At 56.0% G+C, this 18,013-nt stretch overlaps 2 protein-coding genes across 6 annotated transcripts in view; both read right to left on the reverse strand.

Moving 5' to 3' along the window:
• Window positions 1–1,036: 1,036 nt before the first annotated feature.
• CCNP (cyclin P) lies at window positions 1,037–6,503 on the reverse strand. The gene is given in 7 exon segments (XM_059877324.1): window positions 1,037–1,202; window positions 1,922–2,073; window positions 2,245–2,403; window positions 2,997–3,152; window positions 3,230–3,319; window positions 4,986–5,218; window positions 5,221–6,503. Coding segments are annotated over 7 exon segments (1,005 nt in total). The 5' UTR covers window positions 5,270–6,503.
• A 4,122-nt stretch (window positions 6,504–10,625) lies between these two features.
• Window positions 10,626–18,013, reverse strand: part of AKT2 (AKT serine/threonine kinase 2) — a 47,565-nt gene continuing 40,177 nt past the window's right edge. For 4 of the 5 annotated variants that reach the window (XM_005218981.5, XM_059876831.1, XM_059876832.1 and 1 more), the window contains 8 exons: window positions 17,928–17,993; window positions 16,630–16,698; window positions 15,384–15,506; window positions 14,217–14,345; window positions 13,898–14,112; window positions 13,308–13,395; window positions 13,116–13,218; window positions 10,626–12,147 (listed from right to left, as the gene is read on the reverse strand). In XM_005218981.5, coding sequence (XP_005219038.1) covers window positions 12,068–12,147; window positions 13,116–13,218; window positions 13,308–13,395; window positions 13,898–14,112; window positions 14,217–14,345; window positions 15,384–15,506; window positions 16,630–16,698; window positions 17,928–17,993 — 873 coding nt within the window. In that variant the 3' untranslated portion in view covers window positions 10,626–12,067. The remainder of the gene's footprint in view (window positions 12,148–13,115; window positions 13,219–13,307; window positions 13,396–13,897; window positions 14,113–14,216; window positions 14,346–15,383; window positions 15,507–16,629; window positions 16,699–17,927; window positions 17,994–18,013) is intronic. The other variant, NM_001206146.2, reaches the window with a different exon arrangement.

Consider the following 18,013-nt stretch of genomic DNA (forward strand, 5'->3'; position numbering starts at 1 on the left):
AAACGTGAACACCTCAGTGGTGAAAGCTTCCTCTCAGCACCTCCAAACCTAGGCTTGGTTAAGAGTCTAATATTCCCGAGACTATATTCCAGAACAGCATCAGTCACCTTTCTGCACCTCAGACGTGTTTTTAATTGAAAATGTGGAAACCCACTGATTCATAACAACTATTTTCTGAGCAAACCTACTAATGTCTGAGTGCTACAGGCTCAGTAGAACGAGGGGACAACAGTACAAGCTCACAGTTCTGCTGAGATGCAGATGCACTCACAATACCTACGAGGTGTCAGGCACGGTCCTAATGCTTTACGTTTATGTTAACTCACGTCCTTATCACACCACCATGAGGTCGGTACTATAATTATACCCACTGACACTGTGGCACTTCAGATGTTAAATAAACCAGACCCCATTTAACAAACTTGCTATCCAAGGCCCATACGATCACAAATTGATGACCCTCGCAGGCCAGTATATGTGATGTGTTGGATTTATGCAACCGTTAAAAATACTGAATTAGTTGCCAACATTTAAAAGCAGAGATATTTATGGAATCGCAGATTTTCAACTTCCCTTATGAACGAAATCTGAAAACCTGGCACCATGAAGGTGACATACTTCATGGCTAGGAAAGGCATTCTCAGTTTCTGACAGTCGCCCTTCTTCCTAGTTTCTCCCCAACCCGGAGACCAAGGTTCATTAGCCTGGGTTGCTATTTTCCTCTCAGGATCTCTAATTTCCGCAAGTATTTGCGTTTGAGATCCGCGTTTTTCCTCAGCGCAGCGGCGCTTGTGGAAGCCCGCCAGTGCCCCCTCGCGGCGTAATCCAGAATTCTCATCTCGTCTCCCAGCAGCCATTAAGGGACTCGGTGAGACCATCCAATCAGGTGAGTGGGAGGCCCGGAAGTGACCAATCAAAAACTAGAGAAGGGCCAGAATTTGACCACTGAGGATAGAGAGCGCTCGGAATAAAAACTTTTTTATTGAAGTGGGAAACCGACGCACAAGAGGAGTCTTTTTTGCTGGGGTCTCCAGGCTCAGGGAGGCCCCGGTGGGGAGTGGCGGAGCAGGCAGGCGGCGGCGAGGCTGATGCCCTGGCGCTGGGGCCGCGCGTACTTGAGGAAGACGGCGGCGCGGCCGGGCGCGGGGCCTCGGAGCGCAGCGCGGACCATGCACGGCTCGAGCGGGCCCAGCTCCGCTCGGCTGCGTCGGAGAGACGGAGAAACTGAGGTGGGGCAAGAATAGCGGGGGACAGAGCACGACCTGTCCTCGGAGCTAGGGCTCGAGGCTGAGAAGACAAGCTGACTTGCTCAGGGGCTCTCTCGGGGTCGCAAACGCCACCCATCCTCCAGAGCGACTGGAGGGGCGCCGAGGGGCGGACCCTCTGTTCTGCCCTCAGGGCGCGGCTATGGCCGAGCCAGGACCCGCGCGGAGAGGGAAGGAGTGGGGCTGAGGGTGGACAGACAGACATCCAGCTCTACCCCAGGGGCACGGGCTGGAGGAAAAGATGATCACTCTGCCCCGCGGTGGCACAATTAACAAGATGACGGGGTTCGAGCAGCTAAAGGGTCATCGCATTCGCAGTCAGGAGGAGAGTTGGAGAACTCGAGGCTTGCAGACCCCTCATTCGCAACTCTGGAACGCAGTTAGAGCATCTTCTGGGGCTGAGGAAATCCTATTTTTCACCCTAGGACAAGGTTAAGGGCCCCCAAATATGTACAAACACCCCATTCTCTGAGACACCTCCAGAGAAAAGCAAATGGGACCCCACCCAGACTAGGCAGTCACCCCATTCTCTCTCCCACTCAGGAAACAAATCTAGCCCCGCCCCCACATAATTGTCTCATATTCTCCGAGACGGTAAAGACGGCGACAAAGAAGGTAGGCCCTGAAGTCACAGAGACCCTCCACAGCGGCCATACCTGTAGAGTGCCGGCTCAGGCCCGGAACCTGCTCCGTCGAGCGCCCGGTGAGCCAGGCTCAGTGCCGCAGCTGCACGGCGACCCGGCTCCCACCCTGCGGCTTCGGCCTCAAGCAGAGAGAGCTCCAAGAAGTAAGTGGCGAGTAGCAACACCTGCAGTTTTCGCGGGGAGCGTGTCAGGGCACGCCCCTACTCGCGAGGCCACACCCCTACCCGCGAGGCCACGCCCGCCCGCACAAGCCATGCCCTACCCGCGAGGCCAGGCCCGCCCGCACAAGCCATGCCCCTACCCACGAGGCCCCGCCGCGCTCCTGCCCCTTGCACCTGGGGGGCGCTCCGGGCCAGAGCAGCAAGCAACCCGAGGCAAAGTAGCGGGCCCGGGTGGTGCAGCCGGAAATCCAAGCGGCTCAAGATGCGGCGCTCCGCGCGCAGAAGCTCGGCCCTCGAGAAGGAGCCAGCGCCCAGGAGACAGAGGGAGGAGGGCTGGGAATTGGGGGAAAAGAGGTGGGGAAATCTTCGACCCTAGCTCGTTACTCCCTGGACTTGAGCGCCTGGGATCGTTTCAATCCCCGTTCTGGGCCTCAGTTTCCTGGTCTGTAAAATGGGGCCATTGATTTGCTGTCTGGAACTCACGGAAAGCAGAGGTTTCACAGCCAGATAGACTTGGGTTCCTGACCTCAAACCCTACCGTTTACTCACTGTCTGACATGGACATCCACTGAAGCTCTGAGATTCAGTGTCTTCACATAAAACGGAGATATGACTTCCTACTTCACCAGGCCGTTCTGGTAAGGCACTTTGTTCATGCATGTTAACTATACTCAAGAAGGACTATAGCTACTATAACTACTCAAGAGTGAGTCCAAGTCCCAAATGCTTGTCTTCTGGCAAATGTCTTCCTGTCTCTGGGCCTCAGTCTCTTCCTCTGTTAAAAGGACACATTGGTAGCCTCTACCACATAGAGACATGCTGGGATTCCAAGACTAGGTAAAATGCTTGCTTGGCACACACTAGACATTTAATCTGTGAGGCGGGGAGGAAGGGCTCCACCCTCCCAAGCCCCGCCCCGGAAGTACCTCGGGAAGCACGCACTCTTCCACTTTGCACGCCAAGAACAGGCAGGCCATGCCCAGCAGCTGCAGGCGGTGTAGGCGCACTCGGCTCGCGCGCAAGTAGGAATCAAGCAGGTGCACGGCCAGGTAGAGCGTGTCCCCCGCCAGACCCAGGTACTCCTGGGGAGGGGCGCGAGTGAGCACCAAGGTTCTAGACTGCTACGCAGGCCCCTCCCTGCCCCCTCCCGGTTACGTACGTGCACCTGAACCAGCCAGTCCACCACTAGCGCGCGCATCTCCGGGGTCACGGTGCGGGGCAGGGCCCTCCAGGGCAGCGCGCGGCACACCTGCGGTCAGGCAAGGACGGCCTCAGTCTCCACACCTGTGCCTTGGCTTCCCTCCCGGGCTCCAGCCCTGGGTGCCCCAGTCTCCTCGCATCAGTTGGACGTCACGAGTGCCACATACAAACGCCTCCGACATCTCTTCCGAATACGCTCCTCTTGTGTGTCGCCATCTAGAACCCTGGACTTTGTTCTGGACGCCTCACTTTCCAGCTCTCCAGTTTAGCCCCAAGGCCACAGGACTTCATTACTGAGCATCTTCTCCTGGGTTCCCAGACTTCAGTCTTAGTCACCAACCCTCAACCCATCCTCCTCAGAACACCCAGAGGGTCTTTCTAAAGTATGAATCTGACCAAGGAACTACCCAGCCTAAAACCCTTCCGTGGCTTTCAGTACTCTTAAGAGAAAATCCTAATTGCTGTCAGATTCCGGCCCTGCTCCAGCATCACCTATCCCCTCTCTCCCCCCAAAACCCACACTTAAGCTACTTCTTACCTCGTTCCTACCTCAGGTCCTTTGCACTTATGTGCCAGCTGAAATGGTCATTCCCCACTCCTTGCATTTCTGACTTCTCAGTACTTCCAGTCTCAGCTAAAATTTCCCCAGCTTTTTCTATACTTTTCCATGTACCCTATCATCTTTATCTCATTGCTTTATTTTCCTCATGGTATTTTCAGATATCTGGTGTTTACTTCAAAGTCTTGCCTTTTTGCCCCACTAGACTGCCAGCAGGGCAGGGATTTCTGTCCAGATCACAGCTGTATCTTGGTTCCTAACAGAGACCCAGGCATGGGAGAGATGCTCACAAGATGTTAAATGAACGCATCCCTTCAGTATTTCTTCTGGCAATGCCTGTCTCAGACAATATCAGTGGACAACAATAGCCTGTGTTTTGGTTTTTGTGGCCCTTCTGAAATTATCGCCTACTTTGTTTGTTTGTCTCTGCTCATTGAGGCAGACTGTCTCGTGGTGTCCATCACGGCATCCCCAGTGCCTGGAACATGCTCAGAAACATTTGCTAATGACTCACTGAATAATTGATAAGTGGGTCAATGTGAGAGACTGCTGCTGCTAAGTCACTTCAGTCGTGTCTGACTCTGTGCGACCCCATAGACAGAAGCCCGCCAGGATCCCCCATCCCTGGGATTCTCCAGGCGAGAACACTGGAGTGGGTTGCCATTTCCTTCTCCAATGCATGAAAGTGAAAAAAGTGAAGTCTCTCAGTCGTGTCCAACTCGTAGCAACCTCATGGACTGCAGCCTACCAGGCTCCTCTGCCCATGGGATTTTCCAGGCAAGAGCACTGGAGTGGGGTGCCATTGCCTTCTGCAATGTGAGAGACTATGCAGTACCAAAGAAGGGGCTGCAAACAGCTGGGGAGGCTGGGAAAGGGCATTCCACACAGGTACAGTGCGAGAGAAAAAGGCCAAGAAGTTGTGGGTGGCAGCAGTTTAAAGGCCGCAAAGTCAGCCGGAAGTGACGTGAGAGGCTGGTGAGGTGGGAGTTAGGGAAGACTTGTTGAGTGGGTGTTGGGTGAGAGAGTCAGCTTTGGCTTCCTCCAACCCGAACGTTGCCTCTGCTGCCCTCCATGGATGTGGGCGGCGTTAGAGTTGCCCAAAGGCCGCTGGTCCACGGGTGCCCCCCCACCCCACGCCAACCCCAACCCCACTCACCATGACTTCGGTGAAGATGTCCCTGGCGTACTCACGTTCTCCCTCCAGCCCCAGCGTACTCAGAGCCTCCTCCAGCCCCGGTGGCGCGCAAGGCCCCGGGGGCCTCTCTGGGAGTCCTGGGGAGACACTCCTGCCCGCCAGGACGCCATCAGGGATTGAGGTGCTCCGAGGCTCTGGGTCGAGGCAGGCGTTTGGACTCTGCAAAGGAGAGGGGCTGGGGTCAAGAGCATGGAGAGAGGCCCAAGCCGAGAGGCGGGAACCTGGCTCCTGTATCTCACCAGCATCCTTCGGGCTGGCGTCAAGGGTCAAGCCAAGTGCCCACCTCTTCCTAATGAGCGGAGGACCCTCGACAGGTGCTTTAAATGTGCGTGGGCGCATGCGTGCTGAGCACGCTTCACCTGGGCAGGTGCAGAGGCAAAGACGAAATGCTACACAGGCTGTCTCTGCCCCATCCAGACTCTCTAGGTCAGGCAGATGGCTCAAACTCTCTTTCCGCTACTTAACTATGATCAGAAGCAGGCCCTGTGAGCCTCACTCTCCTCAGCAATAAAGCAGGGATTTCAAAACTTACCCGACACATTGGTCCTGAGGAATTTGTAAGATTGTTAAATGTCCAGCACAGGGATCAAAACCTTAAAAGCTCAAGGCAAGGGAGCTATAAAATCATGTAACAAATATTGATAGAAGGCCTCTGTCCCCTGTGGTGGGTATTCAGGGATGAGCCCATGGTCGCTGCCTTTACCAAACCCACAGCTTCCAGGGGAGCTGATCCTCACGACTCACCAGCGATCCGGCTGGGTTAGTGCAGTGGCCTCTTCACTAGTCTTCCTGTAGCCGCCCTCCACAATCACCACCCATTGTGCAGCCCGAAACGACGCTGTGACCCCTAATACACCAATTCATGCTCTGCCTCTGTTCAAAACATTGTGGGCTCCCATAGCCCTCAAGTTGGCTATGACTTTCCTCAAGTTGAAAGTCCAAGAGGCCCTATTATCTTCCCACCCCCAAACATACCTTTGAGCCCATCTCCTATCCCCCTCACTCACTCCTCTCCCATCACACTGGCTTCCTGGCTCAGCCTCACCCACACCAGGCACAATTCTACGTCAGGGCCTTTGCACTGGCTGTGCCCTGTGTCTGGAACCTCCTCCCTCAGAGATCCTTCACTTCCTGCAAAGTGTTTCCTCAGATACTTCCTTCTCCATGAAAAAATGACATCCTGAGCATTTCCTGTTCCCATTCTATGCACGTACTTGCCTTAGCACTTCTCCCTCCTGACTAGACTGTGAACCCCATGAGGGCAGGGCTTATCTAGTTTTTGTTTTCATTGCTGTATTCTCAGTGCCTCGAGGAGGCTTGCCAGTGTCAGTACGTAAATATTTGTTGAATGAATGAGTGAACAGGCAGAAAGGGCCTCTCTGAGGTTATGTTGAAACTGAAACCTCTAAGAGGAGCCAGAACTGCAGATGGAGAGAGTGTTCCAGGTGTGTGTGTGGCGGGGTAGGGGGCGGGGGGGGGGGGGGGGGAGGCGGGAAGCATGAGCAAAGACCCTGAGGCAGGAGAGCTTGCTATTTTCAGGCACTGAGAGGTCAGTGAGGTGAGAAAAGTAAACAGAGTGTGAGATGCTGGACCAGTGGCTTCCTGTCATACTTAAAACTCAAAGACCTTACCTTGGGCCCAAGATCCTTTTGGCCCATTGTTACCTGTTTAACCTCATTTTCCTCTACTCTTCCTATGCCTTCACTCCTTGAGACACTGTCTTTATGTTCCCCAAACACATCAGACACCTGCCTGCCTCAGGACCTTTCCACTTGCCATTCCTTTGCCTGAACCGGGTGAGAACCTGGATATGTATATGCTCAGAGGACCTCTACGCTGTGGGAGGCAGACCTCAGGGGTAGTGCAGGTTTGGCTCCAGACCGCCTCAGGAAAACAAATTATTACAATAAAGTGAGTCACACAAATTTTGGTTTCCCAGTGTATCTAAAAGTTGTGTACACTATTGTAGTCTGTTGTGTGCAACAATATTATGTCTAAAAAAAAAATGTGCGTACCTTAACTTTAAAATACTTTATTGAAAAAAAAAATGCTAACCATCATCTGAAAACAGGGTTGCCACAAACCTTCAATTTGTTTAAAAAAAAATGCAGTCTCTGCAAAGCACAATGAAGTGAAGCACAATAAAATGACATATGCTGTAACAAAATTATTACAAGGGGAAGGTAGTAACTTTAGAGGTAGTCTGTCAGAGGCGAAATCTGACAGACCCCTTAACTGAAGAATCAGTCATCACCAGAAACAGAACAGATTGCCCATGTACCTCTTGATAGGATATATCAAGAAGGGCACCTCATTTCAAGGAAGTTCTTTCAAAAATAGCTTACATATAACCACAAAGAAACATCAGGCAAAAAACCCTGATCAAGAAGCATTCTGCAAAATAACCAGGCTTCCCAGGTGGCTCAGTGGGTAAAGGATTTGCCTATAATGCAGGAGACAGGTTCCATCTCTGGGTGGGGAAGACCCCTGGAGGAGGGGCATGGCAACCCACTCCAGTATTCTTGCCTGGGGAATCCCACGGACAGAGGAGTCTGGCGGGCCACAGTCCACGGGGCCGCAGAGTCAGCCACGACTGAGCGACTGAGCACAGGCATGCGGCAAAATAACCATCCTGTAAGTGTCAGACCAGACAATGGAAATGCAACGTGTTAAGTCTGGATTGAGTCACTGGCCGGGACTTACCCTTTTTTTTATTCAGGGACCCTAATGTGATCATTAATGAAAAGCTGATTAAGGTCCAAGAGAAAAGCATCTCAATGTTAACTTCTGAACTTTGGACTGTGGTTAAGAGAATGTTCTGGTATGGGGACAGACATGTAAATTTTTTAAAAATAAAATTTTGGAGATTCATGGAAAGTTGTAAAGAGGACAGAGTTCCCATATACCCCATACCCACTTCCCCCTATGAAGAGTGTGGTCTGTTTATCACAATTTAATAAGCCCATATGGATACAGTATTATCAAACCCATGCACTCTTCAGAGTTCCTGAATTTTTACCTAGTGTCTTCACTGTCCTAGGACCCCATTGGCTTCTTTTGGTTGACAGCTTCTTAGGCTTTCTTTTTTGGAACCTTGACGAAAAGTTCTAAGAACCCATAGTCAGGTCTTTTGCAGAACATCCCTCAATTGGAATTCTTCTGGTGGCTATTTTCTATTAGATCGAGAGTATGTGTTTTAGGAAGGAAGAGCCCAGGGGTAAAATAACATTCTAATCGCCTATCTAAGGCACACACAGCCCACATGATCCACCACTGTGTTGACCTTGATCACCTGGCTGACATAGCTTCACTTTCTCCACTGAAAAGTTGCCTTCCCTCACTTTTCACGCTGTACTTTGGAGTGTCTTTGCAGCCCACATCAGAGGAATGAGGGTGGGAGTCATGTTTCCCCTCCTTGAAGGCAGAATGTTTACAGAAATTATCTGTAAGTCTGTGCAGGTATGTCTCTTCCCACCATTTCCATCTGCACAGACTCATTTATTTTACCCCTTGGGTGTAACCCAGTATTATGCTATTTATTATTGCTCAAATTGCTTGCAGCTGTGGCCACTGGGGGCTCTTCCCCCTTGGCTCCCGTGCCCCTTCACATGCCCCATCAGTGAGGTTTTGGTTTCAGCATGTCCTTACGTTCCAGCACAAGATGCTCTGAATTCATCTTGAACATCTCCTGCTCCAGTCCTAGAATCCCTGTGGTACTAATTTTGAAAGTTTCAGCAGTTTTCAAAGGACCCGCAGTTACTTCAAAATTAAAGTTTAAAATACTTGAATCGCTACGCTTTGGGGAAAAGCTATCTGACATGTATTAAAATACAGCAACTCCAGAATGTAGGCCTCAAAAATTTAAAAAGCACAAGCGCAGTAAGATGGGTTGTTACACTGAGGTTTATTACATTACTGCTGACGGCAGCAAACTGGAGACCAGATAAGTGTCTGTCATCGGGGGCAGCTGAGCCAGCCGAGGAACCTGCACCTGGAGAAAAGAGCTTGTGAAGCGGCTGGAGGCGTGACAGCAGTGTCCATAAGGAGTCCCTCAGATGCAAAACAGGAGCCGAGAAAGGATCTCGTTTCTACCAGTGACCCAGCGTGGCCTGCTGGTGCTGGTACACTGGCAGGAGGCGGCTGAGACGCGGCAGGATGGAACCCAGCAGCTTGACATCCCAGGCACAGGGGTGACGTGAGAGCCAGAATGACTGCTCAAGTGCTCAAGGCCAGGCGTGGTTCTGACTTTCCTCCTCCTTTCACAAGACTTGTGAGACGGTCTATACGCACATGACAAAAGATCAACCTATTCAAAAGTTAATTTTCACAACTGATGAAATTTTATTAAAACCCGTCCCTCTAAAACGCTTTGGGAAAAGTTCTGCCAGTGAAATAAGCACCACCATTACGTCTAAGGGGATTCGTTCAACGGAGGGCGGCAGCTGAGCGGCCTCTGGGAGCCCATCCGTGGACACGAGACAAGTGCTAACCGGCTGAGGTAGACAAAGGTCTGAGTGACAGTGTGGTGTGACAAGACACGGCACTGGTCATCTCCAGCGGTTGCACCAGAAGGCTGTATTAAAAAAAAAAAAAAATCCTTTTTATCAGAGTGTAGTTGCCATTAAAACGCTTCTCTTTATAAGCCTCTCTGCTGTTTCTCATATGGACACACTTTTATAGCTCAATAATAACATTCATATAAAATTAGAATCTCTGAGTTTTTGTTGTAGGATCTGATTTTTTTCTCTACCCTCATTTATGACCTAAAAGACTCCAGGTGTGTGAAGGCCAACACCGTCTGGCAAAATCTGACAAATTCACCTGTGCCAGGGCTCAGCAGGGGCAGCCCTGGCCTGGGGGCTGCGAGGAATGATTCAAGCACGGGAGCTCCAGGGTTAAAAGGCCAGGCATCAGAGCCCTGAGGGTTATGAACCCATCTGAGGTGCCCCCGGCTGACAGCCACCACACATCCCACTGATCCTCTAACAGCTTTGTACTGGAAAAGTGACTTCCCTGGTGGCTCAGATGGTAAAGGTCTGCCTACAATGCGGGAGACGTGGGTTCGATTCCTGGGTCAGTAAGATCCCCTAGAGAAGAAAATAGCAACCCACTCCAGCACTGCTGCCTTGAAAACCCCACGGGTGGAGAAGCTGGTGGGCTACCGTCCACGGGGCCGCAAGGAGTCGGACACGACTGAGCAACTTCACTTTTATTGGGATTGGGGGCCATAAATGAGAAGGTGTGTGCAGGCAGTACCCTCTCTAGGAAATGAGTCCATTCCCTCCCACACTGGCTCCCAGGGCCCAGCCCTTCCACCCCTCTCTCCACCCCTCCTCTTTTTGCCTAAGCAGTTCCTGGGGGACCAGAATGGTCTCTGTCCACTGTACCCCCAGTCCAGGCATCTTCCAGACTCTTCACCAGCTCCCCCCGAAGTAACCTCCACCTCCCAACCTGCGCTTGAGCACCCCAGGTGCCTCCTCCACCCGCTTCCCCACCTCGTGGCACCTCTGGTCCCCGTGACCAGAGCAATGGGAGCAGGAGGCAGCCGGTGCCAGGGACTGGACTCAGGAAGCAAGGAAAGGCCGGGGTGGTAGGCCCCAGTCTGAAATGAGTGTCTTTATTGCTTGTACCGTACAAATACGAGGAGATGGGGACAGGCCAGTGGGGAGAAGGAAGAATTGTTGGATTAACAACATACACACACAGGAAAAAAGAACCCCACCCACCCAAACCCACCCCCGCCCCACCCCAGAAGGTCTCTCTGTGAACTACCTACAGGAGGTGGGGTGGGGAGAGCAAAACCACAAAAACTAAAGTCCAAACACCCACAGATGCTGGGAGGCAGGGGGGCAGGGCAACAAGTGGACCCCAGGCGTGGCTCCCCTGCTAGGCCAGCGCCCCTCCCCCTCAGGATGAAGTGCTTGAGCCAGGGGTGGGGCCCGAGCCCACTCAAGCCACACACACATACACACACGCACGCACACACCCCCACGTGCATCCACACCCCAGATGCACAGGGATGCCCACAGACACACACAGTCTGAGGCACACACAGGAGTGCCCACAGCACTGACACGTTCACCTTAAGGCTGCAGAACATGGGGCCCAGAGAGGGGGAGAGAGTGAGGGGGCCCCTCCCTCGGCACGTACCAGACCCCCACCCCCTCTCAACCCAAGTCCGCGGGCAGGCCCAATACTGTCTCGGTGCGAGATGTGTAACAGCCGAGGCTGGCGCCCCTCCGCCTCAAGCAGAGAGAAGGGGGAGACCCCGGCCCCTGTCCTCGGAAGGGGCTGGGGCCAGGCCCGGGCTCCAGCGGGAGGTAAGGCCGGCCGGAAGGAAGCCCTGGTAAGGCACGGGGCTGGTGGGTGGGGAGGCTAGCCCCCCTCGTGTTCCTCCTGCCTCATCCACAGGGTCAGGAGAGCAGCTGAGGGGGTGGGGAAGACAGGGCCAGGCAGCCGCACCCGCTCTGGGTTCCCCGAGGGAGAGCGGGCCCCGTCCACGTGAGGGCGCCTGGACCCCCATTCTGCACGCAGCTTCCACAGGCCCGTGCTACTCCCCCACCCCCGGTCCCTGGACATTATTGCTTTTTCACCCCCACGGGAGGAGGGGGCCGGACTGCCCTCCGCCAGGCCACTCGGAGCCTGACGACGGGGCCAGGAAGGCAGCCTCTGAAAGGAGCAGCTGCGCGGAGGCGGGCTGCCCGCGGCTCCACGCTTCGCCCCTCACGGGGGCTTTATGTCGATTAAAAACCGGAATCTCTCCCACTGCCCAAAGGCCTAGTCCTGGGCAGGCAGAGGAGAGGCTCCCGAGTCCTGGTCTGTAACAAAGGTGAGGGCAGGACGGGATCCTGGAGGCAGGGCTGCAAGGACCGCTGAGGTGAGTTTGGCAGAGGGCTGAGGGAAAAACTGGAAATGGGGGGAGGAGGTGAAGGATGGGGACACAAACCAAAAAGGCAAAATAAAAAGTTGAAAAAAAAAAGAAAAATCCCCCGGCAGTGATGGCAGCAGCCTGCATGCGTCCCGTGGCGGCGGCAGGCGGCTGCTCACTCTCGGATGCTGGCCGAATAGGAGAACTGGGGGAAGTGCGTCCGCTGGTCCAGCTCCAGTGAGCCCAGGCTGTCATCTGCAGGGGGCGGTGGATGTAGATGGGGGAGAGCTGGCCGAGAGAGGGCCCGGGCCCCCAGCAGGGCTGCAGCCAGGCCACAGCGCAACCCCCAGAGACAGAATGGGGCCGCGGACCGAGGCTTAGTGGCCTCCCTCCCTCTCAGGCACAGCCCCACCGCCGGACCAGGACCCCGGCCTGCTCGCCCAGCCTCCTGAGCATCCCCCTAGCTTCTCTGACTCGGTCATACCAGGGTCTCGCCCAGACCTCTGTGGTCCCATCTCCTGCCCTGGGCACCACTCCCATCTTCAACCACCCTTCCCCCACACGAAGCCAAGTGGGGGTACCTTCACAAGCCCTCTCCTCCTCTGCTCAAATCCTTCCCCGGCTCATCCTTACTCCTCCAGGTGGCCCCCAAGATTCCCCTGCTCGCCCTTCCCTGCTCTATTCCGACCTGTGCAATGCTCCCATTTCTGGGAGTCCTGGGTGCCATTCCTTTTGCCAAGAACTCAGCTACCCTGTCTCCTTCTCCAGGAGGCAGGCGTTTCCCCTGAGCTCCTCCAGACCTGTATTCCTAACACCATCGGCCTGATCACTCTCGGGTGTCACCCCAGCTGGACTTTTGAGTTCCCTGAGGGCAGGGCCCAGGGCCGTCTCATCACTGCTGTGTCTCCAGCACAGCCCAGCACTGGGGAGGGCGGGGTGGGGCAGCAAGAACTCAAAACAGCTACAGAATCATTGGAACCATCCATGCAGCCCCAAAGCCCTGAGCGGTGAGGGAGCCAATAATGGACACTGGCCACTCCTCTGGGTCTCCTGCCCAGACCCCTCCTCCGACAGTGAGAGCCCTGGCGAGCTCACTGCAGGGTAAACTGCCCAGACACAGAGAGGGCCCTGTGAACTTCCTCCCAGAGAACTGGATCAAGAGCAGACCCCCCGAGCCCCGCTTCCAAGCCACGCCCACGGGAGTGGGGGCCTCAGACACTCACAGCGGTCCGGGGGCGTGACTGTGATGGACTGGGCGGTGAACTCGTCGTCAAAGTACCTTGTGTCGACCTCAGACGTGACCTGAGGCTTGAAGGGTGGCAGGAGCTGTGGAGAAGAGGAGGCAGCCTCAGGTCCCAGAGGAGCACCCAGGAGAGGCTGGGCTCCTGTGGGGAGCAGGCAGGCAGTGGGCTCACCTTCTTCTGGACCACGTCCTGCCAGTTGATACTAAGGAAGAACCTGTGCTCCATGACCTCCTTGGCGTCACTGGGCCCTCCGCCGAGCCTGGGCAGAGACGGCCATGAGCACCCGCCTCCCGGGCAGCCGGGTCCTGGGAGACAGGCTTTCGGTGCAGGCCCTGATAACCTCTAACGACTCCACCTTTAACATCCCGGGACACTCCACCACCTCACAGAGGAGGGATCTGGGGCTCAGGGAGGGAGTCCCTGTGCCCAGAGTCAGAACCTGGAGATTCCAACCTGGCCCCAGGGATGGGGATGCAAGCCCAGAGGGTGGGCTCCACAGACGGCCGCTCACATCCTGGCTCTGTCACCCTAGGCCAGGCACGGCCACTCTGTTCCTCAGTGTCCCCGGGAAACTAGGCAGGGCAGGCGGAGCCTAAGGACAGGCTTGGCCAAGGGAGCGCGCCAAGTGCCACCTGTAGGGCCGGTCAATCAGCACACATCAAGCATTCCACCGGCTTGTGCACCTGTGGACACTGCCCCCTGCAGGCCGAGGGAAGTGGCGGTGCTGGGCTGGGCTGCACCGGGCGAAGGCCAGCCCTCACCTCTGCTTAGGGTCCTTCTTAAGCAGCCCAGCAAGCAGGGACTTGGCCTCAGGGCTGAGCGTGCGCGGGAAGCGGATCTCCTCCATGAGGATGAGCTCGAAGAGGCGCTCGTGATCCTGGTTGTAGAAGGGCAGGCGGCCGCACATCATCTCGTACATGACCACACCCAGCCCCCACCAGTCCACCGCCCGGCCATAGTCGTTGTCCTCCAGCACCTGAGCAGGAAGGGGCAATGAGGGGCCGCCGAAGGAACCGCAGCCAGCCCTCAGGGGCCTGGGCTGAGGGGCCCCGCCTCCCCTGGCCTTCCAACCCCAGACACCTCGGGCGCCAGGTACTCAGGGGTCCCACAAAAGGTCTTCATGGTGGCCCCGTCGCTGATGCCCTCCTTGCACAGGCCGAAGTCAGTGATCTTGATGTGGCCGTCCTTGTCCAGCATGAGGTTTTCCAGCTGCAGGATAAGTCAGCGTGTCAGAGACACAGCATATATCTCAGGGTTTTCTGCCGCCCCCGAAACCCCACACGCCCTTGCCCTTCCCTGGGGTGGGGGGTCGTGGCCGGGGGCAGGGATGGCAGGGCCAGGGTGCTGGGAGGAGGGGTCAGAGAGCAACCCGCCCCCCCAGCAGGGGTCAGGCCCTCTGAGGCTCGGGGGGAGGAGGCAGACCCAGCACCTCCGCAGCCCCTGCAGCCCCCAGGGAGCTGGGAAGACAGGGCAGGGGGAGATGGGAGCCAGGTCCTGCCTGAGTGGCTTCCCCCACTGTGGGCGGTGGTGGTCACACTTCAGGCATGTGGAACACTGAACACTACCTTTCTATTTTTTCTTGAACATAACACGAATGGCCACTTCGGTGGGCCTCTGTGTAACCTCCACCGAGTCAAGAAACACCACCAGCTCTAAGTGCCCCGCTGCATTATCAGCCACCACCTCCTCCAACAGAAAAGGGACTTCATTTCTGCGCTTTTCTTCAGTGTTTCCCACCTACGCATACACTGTGAGTGACACAGACTCATCTCAGCTGTTCTGGCAGCCCCTCAGCCTTAGCCTGTGAGGCCACAGCCTGTCCTCCTGAACTGCTGTACGGAGCTGTGGGTCCACCACCACGTCTTCTATGCCCTCTCCAACAGTGGGCACTGGGCGGCTTCCATCTGGGGTTCGTGTGCACAGAGCTGCTGGAGCGTGTGTGTCCACACGGAGACGCACACAAGCGCCTGTTCTGGCGCATGCTCCCAGGGCAGAGCGGCGGCTCGCAGCGGACGTGTGTGCCGGGCGCTGGTGGACTCTGCCGGGCCATCCTCTGAAGAGCCTGGACCAACTCACACCCTCTCGCCATTGCTCCCAGGAGGCCTGGAAGGGCCCCACGCAGGCCACCTGCCCAAGACCACCACCTTGGGCCTGGGTGGGAGGCTCAGCTCCAAGAAGGACAAGACAGACCCTCCATGGAAGGGAAGCTCAGCAGATGGGTGCGCGGCCCGGGCGTGGCCTGCTCACCTTGATGTCGCGGTACACCACGTCCCGCGAGTGCAGGTACTCCAGGGCTGAGACGATCTCTGCTCCATAAAAGCGGGCCCGCTCCTCTGTGAAGACACGCTCCCGGGACAAGTGGAAGAACAGCTGCCAGCGGAGGGAGGAAGGGAGGGTGAGACCCCTGGCCCAGAGGAGGGGAGGATGGCACTCAGCCCGGTGATGTGGTGACACCTGCCCCACAAACTGCGAGTAATGGTGAGGACCAAGCGAGGGACAGTGAGTACAGAAAAACTCACGTGAGCGACAAAGAAAGAAAAAGTGAGCAAGGGATAAAGAGGGAAGGCCAGACAACAGACGCCAAGTGGAGAGCTGGCGGGGGGCGGTTGCAGGAAGGGGCAGGCAAACGAGGGAGCAACAGCAAGGAGGCAGAGGAACACGACTCGTGAGCAAGCGGCAACAAGCCGTGAGATGAGACCACGTGCGGGATGAAACCAGTGAGTCACACCAGGGGGAGAGAGAGGGTGTGGGGGCGAGGAGTGGGCGCCAGGTGGGCACGGTGAGTGGCGGAGAGAGAGGGTGTGGGGGCGAGGAGAGGGCGCCAGGTGGGCACGGTGAGTGGCGGAGAGAGAGGGTGTGGGGGCGAGGAGTGGGCGCCAGGTGGGCACGGTGAGTGGTGGAGAGAGAGGGTGTGGGGGCGAGGAGTGGGCGCCAGGTGGGCACGGTGAGTGGCGGAGAGAGAGGGTGTGGGGGCGAGGAGTGGGCGCCAGGTGGGCACGGTGAGTGGCGGAGAGAGAGGGTGTGGGGGCGAGGAGTGGGCGCCAGGTGGGCACGGTGAGTGGCGGAGAGAGAGGGTGTGGGGGCGAGGAGTGGGCGCCAGGTGGGCACGGTGAGTGGCGGAGAGAGAGGGTGTGGGGGTGAGGAGTGGGTGCCAGGTGGGCATGGTGAGTGGCTGACGTCTCTCATCAGGAGAACTTGCTGAAAGTAGAGGACAGGGATCCTGACCCACAGACCCTTTCTCTGCAGCCTTTGAGAACATCCTTGCAGCACCGTCGGCCACCACCCCACAGCCCTCTGGACCTCAATCTGTATCCCGCCCCCCAACTCACTAAACCTGTGAAATCAGACAAGCCACTTAACATCTCTGAGCCTGTCTCCCCACCTGCCTCAGGGGAGGGAGCGAAAGGAAAAAGACACTCCAGTAAGTCTCCCTCTGCCCCCCACACCCGGGAACGAGACATCCAGAAGGGCAGGCCGGGGCTTGGGGGCAGACCTCGCCGCCGTTGGCGTACTCCATCACGAAGCACAGGCGGTCGTGTGTCTGGAAGGCGTACTTCAGCGCCTGCGGGAAAGAAGGTGGCAGCGTGGGACGTGGGAAGATGGCTGGCTCTCTGCTGGGTCCCAGGAGACACGGCGCTGCTGATCCCCTCCCCGCCCTCTCCCCCGCAGCCCTGGCCAAGGTCGTGGGAATAACGTGACCAGGGTTCAAATCGCATCTTCACCTTTTGTGGGGAGTGAGGGAGCTCCTGGCTCTGACAGCAGGGAAGGGGTTACAGGGCTCAACGATCCTGTCCTCTGCCTCTAATTAAGCCTCCAAGAGACACAGCCAGGGCACAAACTATGTTCTGAGCAACACAGCTGTTTCACGTCTCTCTTCTTCCCATTTTACAGTCCAGTGTGTTAAAACTTAGGGGCTTCCCTGGTGGGTCAGTGGTAAAGCATCTGCTTGCAATGTAGAAGACCCAGGTTCAATCCCTGGGTGGGGAAGATCCCCCAGAGAAGAGAATGGCAACCTACTCCAGTATTCTTGCCTGGAGAATCCCATGGACAGAGAACTGTTGAACTTACACACACATGTGAGGTTTGCTGGCTGGGGGTTGGCAGTGGCTTGGGAGCCAACTCCCCAGATAGCCTGGACAAGTGATTCTCCAACAAACAAGTAGTTTTCAAACTGTGCTCTAAGGAGCCAGACAGAGTTCCTCAGAGGACCCTTAGGTGACCCCCTGCTCAAGAAACTCTACTGCTCCCTGTCTTCCACACTGAAGAACCTCATAAGGTCTCATTTAAACAAGTGCTTTGGTTCAGCAGGACACCCGAACAGCAAGTGAGATACAGAAACGACCCTTAAACCATTTTCCACCTAGTCCATCCAACTGACATCTGCTGGTCTCGATGGAGACTGCTGCCCAAGAGGTGTCTGTCTGCTCAGCCTAAGTGGACAGGCAGCACAGTGATGGTACATCTGCTTCTAGGATTACTTCCTAAAACTCAACCCGCCGGACTAAGCACCTCTAACCAATACAGAGAGAAGCCATGCTCTCCTGGGGCCATTTCATAATCTGGTATCATCAGACGGCTGAGGGGTTGACACAAAGCCACCGTCTATAAAGAAGCTGCCACCCTGGTGTCTCAGTTCTGGCCACCCGGGGAGCCCGTACAGCTGCACCCCCACCACCAAGCCAACACCAATCCGTGCTCCACAGAACCGGGGGCTGCCTTTCTCCGAGCTCCGTCCTAAGGGCAGCCTGGAGGCCCCACGTGTGCACCCTGCTTGAGACAAGTGTTACTCACGGTGAGGAACGGGTGCCTGGTGTTCTGCAGGACCCGGCTCTCGGTGACCGTGTGGGCGACTTCATCCTGCAAACGGAGGCTGGGTG

This window comes from Bos taurus, chromosome 18 (assembly GCF_002263795.3).
Source record: "Bos taurus isolate L1 Dominette 01449 registration number 42190680 breed Hereford chromosome 18, ARS-UCD2.0, whole genome shotgun sequence".
NCBI classification, from domain to species: domain Eukaryota; kingdom Metazoa; phylum Chordata; class Mammalia; order Artiodactyla; family Bovidae; genus Bos; species Bos taurus.